Source organism: Mobula birostris, chromosome 19 (genome assembly GCF_030028105.1).
Source record: "Mobula birostris isolate sMobBir1 chromosome 19, sMobBir1.hap1, whole genome shotgun sequence".
Classification (NCBI taxonomy): Eukaryota; Metazoa; Chordata; class Chondrichthyes; order Myliobatiformes; family Myliobatidae; genus Mobula; species Mobula birostris.
Genome location: NC_092388.1, coordinates 13,929,890 through 13,941,905, shown reverse-complemented (window position 1 = coordinate 13,941,905; position 12,016 = coordinate 13,929,890). Strand labels below are relative to the sequence as shown.

The following is a 12,016-nucleotide window of genomic DNA, read 5'->3' as shown; positions in this document are numbered from 1 at the left end:
TACGGCAAGGAGCTTAAATCCAAAATAAGGAAGTATTGTTACAATTACATGGGGTATTGGTGAAGCCACCCCAGGGTTATCACGCACAGTTTTGGTCCTCTTTTAGTTAAAATGAGATATACTAGCAGTGAGAGCAAAATGCTGGAAAAACTCAGCAGGTCAGGCAGCATCTGCGGAAAGGAATAAACAGTCAACATTTTGGGCCAACAGCCTTCATCAGGTCAAAGACTGGCCTTGACTGCCACACTTGCATACATGGATTAATTACTGTGTATTGAATATATTCAATTAGAATCATGAGGCAATGAGCAAGCACACTTTGGTTTACGTTAATTGCACTGCTTGCTCAAGTGCTTTTAAAAACCATTTTATCATACTCTTGCTGTTCACAAACTGAATTTCACTTACCATCGTGAGGAATATGCCAAATTCAGGATTCATTTCCACAGAATCTCCATCTGCAAATATGAAGTTTTTCTTGCGTTCCTTCTTGCACATCAAAACTATTGCGATCTGCTGCGCAGCCACTGACAGAACTGGTAGGTCAATACGGTTAAACTCATCAAAGCAACCCCAGGATCCAGACTGTGCTAGGCCTATGAAAGTAACAACTCATTGTAGTCAAAGGTACACATACCACCTTGACATTAATCTTCTTGCAGGCATTTATGGGAAAATAAAGAAATAGAATAGAATTTATGAAAAAAATTATACTTAAACAAAGAATGATAAACTAACAATTGCAAGAGAAGACAAATTATGCAAATAAATAAATAAATAATAGTGAGGTCCTGAATTGTAGAATTCTTGAAAATAAGTTTATAGGTTGTGGAATCTATTCACAAGTAGGTGTTGAATATAGCTAATGCACTTTCTCAACAGATGAAATTATTCATTTCCTTTCACAAGGCCATTTATACGGAGGAGAAGAGAAGATGGCGGCACGACACAGCACGCGTGGCCACTCCGGTGAATGATATCTGTCATTTGTCAAGTAGGGTGCCGTGCACAATTCTGATTTGATGGAGGCAGACATGAGAGCACGGAGGAACATCTAGTGAAACTTCTGAAATGCCTGTTTCGCTGCCGCTGCTACTGTGCGATCCGAAAACTCCAGGGGGAAGGCCCCAAGTCCTCGGCTTTGCTTGTTGCTCGGTGGCCGGGGCGGGGTCGAAGCGCTCGGCAGAGATGGTGCTCTGTGTCAGAGGCTTGAAGTTTTCGGACGGACTCAGAGTCGGCTATGGTTGGGTGCTTCCAGGATGCTGCAGCGGCAAGTTTGCGGCGCTGGAGGCTCATGGTAGGGAGAGTTTCTCCCTTCTACCGTCTGCATGAGATGTTGGGGCTATCAGGACTTTGAGACTTTTTTTTTTACCATGCCCATGGTCTGCTCTTTATCAAATTACGGTACTGCTTTGCACTGTTGTAACTATACGTTATAATTATGTGGTTTTTGTCAGTTTTAGTCTGGTCTGTCCTGTGTTTCTGTGATATCATACTGGAGGAACATTGTATCATTTCTTAATGCATGCATTTCTAAATGACAATAAACGAGGACTGAGTGTCCTCATAATCTAATCTAGTATAATACCTCACAGTGAAAATTGTTAACCTAGTTACAGGCTACGAATGCAAATGCAGATTTCTTTTTACACCTGAAAACAGGTGCAAACAAAATACACGACAAGTTAACATACAAGATAAATATCATACGTACCGCTTTCCTAAAGGCACAATGCATGCTCCAAGCATATGCACATTATTGCTCTAATGTTCCAAGGAAAATCTGTTTGCACAATTTCACTTGCACAGGAAAAATACATCTTAAGCTTTCAAATTGACTGCTTACTGTTCAGAAGTTGCTTGCATAACATTTAAGCGTTTGCAGACTCCAGCATGCTTTATGCTAAAAATAAAATTCAAAATCAACTTCTTTTTCCCTCAGGTAATAGTATGACACCTATCACCATTATGAAACTTCATCTTAAGCATCAAGAGGGCAAAGACTGCATACACAGAAAAAACTCAGAGACTCCTGTCTGATAACGATCCCTGGTATAAGTGGCTGGGCAACAACAACAGCATTACTGACTGTGCAAGGAAAAACAGTGTCAAACAGCGTTGATGATACCAATTATGCCTTCTTCCCTGATGCTCAAAACAACTTTTGTGCATGGCCATCTTCAACACTTCACTCATCCAGGCTGCTGTCCCCACATGCTTTAAATCAGCCTCCATCTTCCCCATCCCCAAAGAACTCTACACCTTCAGAACTAAATGACTACCCCCACCCCGCCCCTGCAGTAGTAGTGACACCAATCATCATGAAGTGTTTTGAACAACTGGTAATGGCAAATACTGTATCAAAAACTCCATTCCTACCACATTGGACATTCATCAATATGCTTACTGACAAAACCACTCTATAACAGATGCCACAGCATCAATCAGGCACCTAGCCCTAACATAACTAGAAAACAAGGACACATGCCAGAATGTTGTTTCAGGATTTCAGTTCAGCATTCAACACTATTGTCCCACAGACCTTGGTGAACAAACTCCTACTCCTCGGTCTAAACACACTACTGGGTGTTGGACTTCCTAAAAAAAGATAGTCAGGATGCACAACTGCTCTCCTCCCCATCAACCTCAATACAGGTACCCCTCAGGACCCTGTGGTAAGCCCGTTGCTGTAAACCCTGCTCACATATGATTGCACTGTCAACTACCTGAGCAATCAAATCGTCAAGACTGCCGATAACAGAGTAGTGGTGGGGTTTATCAGCAATTCCTTAATGTTGACAAGACAAACGAGATGGTCAATGACTTTGGAAGAACTCGCACCAGTTCCAAGCGGTTTCAAACTCCTGGGAATATACATCACACACAACCTCTCATGGCCCCAGAACACATCTTACACAGTCAAGAAAGCTCACCAACACCTCTACTTTCTGAGGCGGCTAAAAAGAGCTGATCTTTGCACATCCATACTCAAGTCATTCTACAGTTGCATAGTAGAGAGCATCCTAACAATCTGCATCACTGTTTGGTACGGAAACTGCACTACAGTGGTCAGGAAGGCTTTTTAATGAGTAGTCAAAACTGCCCAACGCATCACTGGTACCAGCCTACCTTCAACAAGGATATACATACAGAAAGGTGCTAGAAAAGATCCAGTAACATCATGAAGGATCCCCCACACCTTGCTCATGGACTGCTTGTCTCACTTCCATCAGAGAGGAGGTCACATAGCATCCACACCAGGGCAGCCAGACTCAAAAACAGCTACATTTGCCAAGCAGTAAGGCTGATCAACACTAGTGTCACTTTATGGACACACCATCAATCTATGTATATAAGCTATTTTATGTATTCATTATGTATTGTGTATGATTTTATTATTATTATCATGCTCTTTATCTTCTGTGTTTGTTTTTGTGTGGCATCAGATCCGGAATAACAATATTTCGTTTTTCTTACGCTTGTGTACAGGAAATGACATTAAACCATCTTGAATTTTATTCAAAACAGTAAGTAAGCCCCAAAAATAGAGAAATGCTTGTCTGCATCAAGACCAAAACAATAAATAATGGCCAACATACAAACAGAAACTTAGTAGATCAGACAGCAGCTGTGAAGAAAGCAACAAAGGTTTCAGGTTAACGACCTTTCATCTGAAGAAAGGTCACTGTCTTGATGATTGCCCCTCCACATATGCTGCCTGACTTGCCGTGCATTTCCAGTCTTTGTTGCTGATTTTATTTCAGATATCCAGAACCAGCAACATTCTACTTTGTAAATGACTAGATTAAATAGCAAGATTTTCTACGTCTTAATCAGTATTTTTTGGATGAAGGATGGTTATGTAGGTTATTCCAAGCTCTTCCAAAAGGTGTGGCTAGAGATGACTGACACATCTGTGAGCTGGTGAGATGGTGAGCATTCACTGAGCTTCTGGTGAATGGACTCAAGCTTCTCAATACCAAACTGAACGCTCCTTCTCCACATTGAATATTCATGGGCAGGGATTCTCAATAGTTAATGGAGATGTGGCATCAGATTGGAGCATGAATTAGAGATCTTGTATTCTGTCGGCTTTCCGAGAAGCTTGACACCTAAATTTTGTAGCTTGACTACCATCTAGTGGCGAATTAGAGAACAGCACCTGTCTGCCCTTGGACAAACGTGAAGATGGAGCAGGTGGAAAAGAGAAACATTTAGAAGTTGACTATTCAAAAAATAAACATATAAATATAAACAAATATTGCATACGTATAATATAAGTAAATATTTATATTTATTCTGCCACCTTTAAAGATTCTGCCGAGTCCCCTAAAATCCATTTGATCCGAGCAGTTGAAGACCACCACGTATTTTCCAAGGCACCTTCCCATGTCTTTGGTAGTTTCAGTCTTGCCTGTCCCTGCTGGTCCAGCAGGTGCTCCTCCCATGTTCATTCCAAGTGCCTGAGCTAGAGTTATGTAACATCTAAATGAAACAAAATAACACAAGTGTGTGATAAAAGGAATTAACTTGTTTAATAGCACATCAGAAACTTAACAAGAACACAATAGTCAGAGATTTGTGAAATCCAATCTCTCATCAAGAGCTGAATAAATGACCTCAATTTACAATCCAATGAGCTACTGAGATACTGTTTTATTGACAAAAATTCAGCATGACACCACTAAAAGTGTTCTATTCAACAGTGCTCCTTGTCTTATGGGATCCTATTCGGCGCAAAATTAGTTACATGTAAAGCAAAAAAAGTGATGATGTTGGAAATCTGAAATGAAAACACAAATATTCAGCAAATCTAGCAACATTTGCACAGTAACAGAAATCAATAACTTTTCCTAATTAGTACTTCATATGTCCACGTGAAAGATGATTGTTCTTAAAAGTAAGCTGCTGTGTGCTATGAAACATTATTTTGAAACGGATGAAGTGTCATCTGAATACTCATGAGGGGTGAGTTGATGCTTATTCTTTGGACAAGTTCCGTGGTTTTCTTTGTTACATGGCTGTCTATGGGGAAGGCGAATCTCAGGGTTGTATACTGCATACATACTTCGATAGTAGATGTACTTTGAATCTTTAAAATTAAACAAAGACCTGGAAGTACTCAGCAGGAAAAGTACAAATCAAACATCACTAAAGAAAATCTACAATATGTAAAGCCAATTGATGACAGACTGTTTATCCAACAGTCCAACAATTCACCAAGGTTCATCTGACACTACCTCCAAAAGGTGAAACCTAAAGAAGGGTTCTTATTCTGTGAAAGGGTAACAGACTTAAATGCAGAACTCTGTTTCTCTTTCCACTAATGATATCTAACCTCCAAGGTTTCTCGCTTTTATTTCAGACCTCCATGACATGAATCATTTGCCATTAGGATACAAGGGAACAGCAAACACAAGAACAACCAAGTCCAATTCCCTGATGATTCCAAAATAATTTCTCAGTTGATTCAGTGTCACTAAATCCAAATCTAGGACCTTCTTGCCCAACAGACTGTCAGTAGCTTACCAGCACATTATCCACGGGAATTAGGGAGGCAAATATTGTCAACAACATCCACCTGTCAAGAATTAAATAAGCTTAATAAACATAGCAGTGTGAAGCTTTCCAGTTTCCCACCTGTCAGTAAGTGGTGTTATAACCAATCTGTCTGTGCAGCCCAGGAACTCATTCTGATATACAAATCCAACGTCTGTAATATCGATCAGCATTTTATCAGAGTCCTCATTAAAATAAAACCTGCATTGTTTCAGCCATTCAAAATCGGTACAACTTCTGACGTGCAGGCGACACTGCAAAACAAAGATATTTCAGAAACCACAAATTGATCTTAACTACTGCAGCTTTAACTCTTAAATGAAGAAAATAATAAGGGTCACTGAAATAGTGTTAAAATGATGCTCTATGATGGGGCCATTCTTGATTGCTTCAGTACATTTGGAACAGAGTTTTCAGGAAAGAACTATCTGTGTGCATTAGCTATGAATTACACTGATTTCCCCAGAAATATACATGAAGAAAGAGAGGCAGTTCATGAGTATTTCACATCTGCTGTAGTCAACTAGCAGTCTCGTCAAAGAACTGGAACATCCTTCCCCAAAGACTCTTATGGTTGGACTGCCTGATTAGTTCCTCCTTTCCTCCTCTAAGGCTCCTGAGATGAATCACCATGTTCCTAAGCCCCTCAATTCTTCCTACTTTTAGGTAATTACCCTCAAATTGTATTTTTACCAACTCCGCAATTGAGTTCTTTCAATATTGTCACAGTCCTGCAACTTAAGTTCAACAGTCAACATGTAACTATCCAACAAACTCCCAGACATATGGTTATCCTTAAATAATCCAACTGCAAGACATATTCCTGTTGCAAGGATCTGCTTTCTTCTGTATTGGTCACAATAAATTTAATAAGATATCTGTATTATGTCAACTTGTACATCTACAGCATTCCTTTTTTATCAGTTAATATTATTTTATGTGCTATATGTAATATATGTACTGTGTTTGGCACATTGGTCCCTAAGGAACATTGTTTTGTCTAGCGGTATACATGCGTACAGCTGATGACAATAAACTTCAACTTTTCAATCAGACAAGGGACTCCTTCAGCTGAGTGTTACATCAGGACTGAAATTTCCGGTGGGGGCTCAACATGCACAAAGTGACCAAATAAAGTTCACAAAGTACCAAATTTGGACTTTTAAGAACTTAAGGATACAAAAAATCGGAGCAGGAGCAGCCCATCTGGCTCGTCAATCCTGCTCCGCCATTCAATAACATTCAAAGTATACAAATGATTTTCTATTAAGAATAATCGAGTAACAGTTTAAAAGCTTCTTGACGTAAACTCCAAGAAAGATTTAGTGGAGGATATTATAAGCTTTCAAATCTTGAAAAATTTAACTTCTTTTTTAAGCATTCAATTAAACAAGGAACAACTGCAAGCAATGTTTCCATAGAAAGGGTAATTTAAAACTGGACAAATGGACAGGAATAAGCTGTATATACTATTGCAATCAAAAACTTCAAGGGTGAGTTAAATTGATTGTTGTTTAATAATGGTGCTTATAATGTTGATAAGAAGTAGATAGGGAGCTGTATTGTACATCAGCCAATATCTTATGGATAAGCAAAGCAGACTCAAACAGCTTAATAACCAATTTCTGTTTGTACAATTTTCACCATCGAGCCAAAGAGGTCAAGACCATCTACGATGAATTTATATTATTTTCCAGTGAATGACGAATCAAACATGCAGATTAATGTTTCAATAAAAATAACATTTCAGATCCCAAGAAAACATTGTCTTCATAAATTAGTAATATGCTGGATTATAAAAATATATTGTAAGATATTATGAATATTATTTCAAATTGTTCTGAACACAAGAGATTCTGCAGATGCAGGAAATCTTGAGCATCATATGCGAAGTACTGGAGAAACTCAGCAAGTCAGGCAGCATCTATGGAGGGAAATAAAGTGTTTTAAACCGTAGTTATATTGCTTTGATACTCAAAATAATTCAATTTCCAAATGCATGCACTTTCCAAAATAAAGAATAAACAATAGATTAAACTGGACAACCACTGCTGATTTCTTTTGTTCTCCTTCACTGTCTAAAGACTCATCACATAAGATTTTGATGACTCCACATTTTTCAAAACCTTTAACCAAACAAGAGTAATTATTATGAGTTAATAGAGAGGCACATCGTTTAACATATTTCCTACCAGGTCATCAAAGATATCTCGCTGGTGCACATGTACGGTGATAAGTGTCTCATATTTCACACGCTCTACAATGCTCAAGTCCTTCGTTGTCATGTCAATTAAGGTATTCAGCAATTCTAAGAATGATTGGTTGGTCTGTTGCATGATCTTTCGGTCATACTTGGCATTGGTTAATGCTTCTTCGGAATCTCGTGTCCAAATCATTTGAATTCCAAGCAACCCAACCTTCACAAAAAAATAAAATCTGTAGATTGCTGTAATCAGACATCAACAGTATTTTTATATAATATAAAATTCTAAAGTCAGAAATATGCCAGTAAGCTTACTTTTAAGCGTACATTTAAATATGAGCCACTGTTCTTAGAACAACAGAAAATCTTACCTTGAGTAAAACCCTGTTTTCATGTATAACAAAACTAACTTATGAGACTCAAAATTCGGCCTGCACTTAGTGTAAATTTGCTGTTCAACCTGTATATTTAGAAATAGTGTCCAATTTCTAATAATACTTCCAAAAGGGAATTGTAAAAACGCAACATAAAAACAAATACATTGGAATAAATCCTTACAAAATATCAATGGGTTCTTGCTTAAATTACTTTTCCAATGCAAATTCTGCAGGAAAGGAAAAACTAACAAATGTCTTGAAATGGTGCAGGTACCAAGTCTATATTCCAAATGCAATAAACAAAGAATATTGTGCAATGTTTTAATTAAAAGTACACTATACCTGTGCTGGATAATAATTAAGGAACTCAATCAGTTGGAAGGCAGTGTCCTGAATGCTTATAGATGCAGAACGGATGACCAGATGGAGAGATTTCTGAGATTCCAACAGTAAAGCATTTAGCCAGATTTCTACATTTCCTTCTGCCATAACAGGTTTGTCCAGTTCAATCATTTCCCCCTCACGCGAAGAGACAGCCAAAATATGGTCATAGACCTGTTAATAAAGACAAACTGACTCTATCATGTCCAGCTTGCTAGATAATCCTATGCCAAGCCTTAATTTAAATTCAACTCAACAAGTCCTATTAGCTTAGTAAGGTAATGGTTCAGAAATAATGGATTTCAAATTGTGTTGATCACTGGAGCTTAGCTACTGTCCTAAGGCTCAATTCCATTTCTCAGTGAGGTGTAAGATCTAATTTCTTAAGACCTGAATGCATATGCAAATTGGAGGCTGCTAAATTTTCAGTTCATTTGGACGAATAAACAGGACTTCAAGAGCCTCCATTGAACACTTGATATAAGGCTCCTTGACCTTCCCATGTACACTGTCTCAAATATGACCAAAAAAAAGGAAATTAAGCTTTAATATTTCTTTTTACATTGAATCATGAACATATAATTTTAGCTCCTTGATTTTTCACCTTACCCGGTCATGGAAGTGGACTGTTTTGATGTTATCAAAGACGTTCAGCAGGTGTGCTTGAATGGTGTGGGAATCTGAAGCCTGACCTAGGATTTCAAGGAGCGCTGGATCAGATACAAAAAAGAACCGAGGAAAAAGCAGCCTTTTCTTTTCAAGATACCTGTAAGTGGAAGATAAAGCAATTACCAATAAGCAAAGTGACACGAAACCAGAACTAAAACATTTCAACTGCTTTGCCCAAATGTGCGGATCAAAATTGAATAAATTTTAGCTCAACCACAGAAAAGCAATAGAAACGCTTTGCAAGCGTTTTGATTTTAAAAACAAAAATTTAAGTGAAATAACGTTACTGGTGTCATAGAGCAAAAGCTATGGACACACTAACCAAACTAAGCTTGAAAAATTACAACTAAGCACCATAATTTAAGTGTTTCAGACATTTTAAAGAACTAAGTCAGGCTTTAATATTAAAAATCTGGCCTGAATCAGTATCATGGAAACAGTTCTGCCTATAACAGCTTAGACGATGGTAGCTCAGTATGTTAAAGACTTACCCTGTCAAAGACTTCTGACAGATTTCCAGTTGTTCCAGTAAATGTGGTAAAAGTTGCCCCATGGTTTCATCACCTACACAGCAATACACCACATTTGGGGTTTCATGAGCCAGAGTCATGATCTTCACCCAAGATTTATCAATGTTTGAAAAACGTTTGGCTTCCTTGAGTCAAAGTAGAATGACAATGGAAAAAAATCAATGACAAAATAGCAAGCTAGTAAATCTGCTGCCTCGTTATCCCTGTCACTGGTATATCTCCATTATCTTCTCTTGTTCATGATAGATAAAATCATTGAAACTAACCTTCTAATTGTCCAATGTACTCCCTTCATATTTATTATTGCAATTTAACATTTTTGATCTTTCTATGCTTGACACCATAGTTCAGTGCTGCTTATTTCTCATCTGATTTTAAAGCTTTATACACACTTTATTTCTGCCTCTTATTACTTACCAAAAATGATGAAGCAGCTTAGATAAATTAAATTGATAATTTGGTTTCTCACTGTCACGTACTAGGGTACAGTGAAAAATTTTGTTTTGTGTGACAGGTAAGCAGGACGTGAGCAATATAGTTCTAGAGGTTCTTCAAAGGGAGATCATCTATATTTTGAGAACATCCTAAGCTACCTTTAGACAGTCATCTGAATGTTTGCAAAAGTATCAGCACCACTCTGTGGTGCACACCAATGGTAAATTAAAATGCTTCATGTCCAGATTAAACTCACATAAACAGAACAACCATTTTCAATTTCCATCAGTATGGTAGACATCAACCTCATAGATCAATTTCTGCCCTTTGCAGATGTCTTTATAAAAATAAATTATATTTGAACAGAAAGATTTATCTTCATTATACTGCACTTTGAAAGAAATCGACATCAACTGATAAAAAATTCTCTGTAATTAACAACCAACTCATTTGAAATTACATTATGATAGGAGTGCATAATTTGTTACTTATCAGTGAACCCAGGACAATCAAGTAGCACATTAACGTGACAGAGTAGAGACCTACTCTGCCACAGAGAATAACTAAAGATCACGAGTGATCAATTATAAATTCTCCTCAAAGAACAGCCTGAGGAGAAAAAAAATTTTTAAAATGCAGACATTAGAAAGCATAAACAAAAATGGAAGCTAGTATTAACATTCATCAGGTCAGACAGCATCTGTCAAGAGCAAGACAGTTAACATTTCAGTTATGATACACTTCCTCAACTATCAGGCTCTTGAACCAAAGGAGATAATTTCATTTGCCCCATCACTGAAATGTTCCTACAACCTACAGGCTCAATTTTATTTAATATTATTGTTTCTATTTTTTTCCTCTTTCTTTTTTGTATTTTCACAATTTGTTGTTTTTTTACTTTGCACATTGGTTGTGGTCTGCCCTGCTGGGTGTGGTTTTTCATTGATTCTATTTACCATTACTGGCCGCAATAAAATAAATCTCTGGTTTGTATATGGCAGGGGTGGCCAACCTTTTACATTCCATGCGTCAATTATTTCACGCATGAGTTCTATATTAACGTATTTTTACAAGAATTGTGGGGGTACAAGAGTTGTATGGCGCATCTGAACTCGTGCATGAAAAAATTGACGCATGGAATGTAAAAGGTTAGCCACCCCTGGTATATGGTTTCATACATATACTTTGATAAAAAAAAAATTTACTTCAAACTTCAAGAATAGATTATTTTTAGGTAGCAGACAAAACAGTGGGATAGGTAGAATGAAGGGCATATCTCTGATAAAGTGAGACCAGATAAGCTAATGTCACAGTTGAAGTCAGATTAGGTTTTTTGTCTGCATTATGTGTTGCTAATATGGGACATGATCACAGTCCAAACTACACAAATAAACAGCCGAGCTAAAAGGGCCAGTTCTGAGACAAACAGAAAGAGTGAACTAGCTGAAAATGTACAGTTCAAAAATGAGTCCTGTTGACGATAACATGCCCAGTTGGAGATGGTACCTTACTCCTGAAGCTTACAAAAGTGCGATGATAGCTCAGAGGGAAAGGACAAAATGGGAATGGGAAGGTGAACTAGAGCGGCAGAAAAACAAAGTAGAGGCCAATAGACAAATAAACTATTTTCCTTGACAAGACCATCAGATGCTTCTTGTATACAAGTACAGGTGTCCCCCGCTTTTCGACCGTTTGCTTTACGAAACCTCACTGTTACAAAAGACCTACATTAGTACCCTATTTTCGCTTTCAGAAAGTGTTTTCACTGTTACGAAAAAAAATTCAGCGCGATAAAAGGCAATGTGCGCCCTGAGCAGCCGCTCTCCCCCGGATTCAGAACTGTATTGCTTTAACACGTGCCT

At 37.8% G+C, this 12,016-nt stretch overlaps 1 protein-coding gene across 2 annotated transcripts in view; it reads right to left on the bottom strand.

Annotated features, from left to right (window-relative positions):
* Positions 1-12,016, bottom strand: part of dnah5 (dynein, axonemal, heavy chain 5) — a 211,710-nt gene that overhangs the window by 121,020 nt on the left and 78,674 nt on the right. For both annotated transcript variants that reach the window (XM_072283263.1, XM_072283264.1), the window contains 7 exons: positions 9,681-9,844; positions 9,130-9,286; positions 8,482-8,694; positions 7,752-7,976; positions 5,641-5,813; positions 4,307-4,485; positions 409-596 (listed from right to left, as the gene is read on the bottom strand). In XM_072283263.1, coding sequence (XP_072139364.1) covers positions 409-596; positions 4,307-4,485; positions 5,641-5,813; positions 7,752-7,976; positions 8,482-8,694; positions 9,130-9,286; positions 9,681-9,844 — 1,299 coding nt within the window. The remainder of the gene's footprint in view (positions 1-408; positions 597-4,306; positions 4,486-5,640; positions 5,814-7,751; positions 7,977-8,481; positions 8,695-9,129; positions 9,287-9,680; positions 9,845-12,016) is intronic.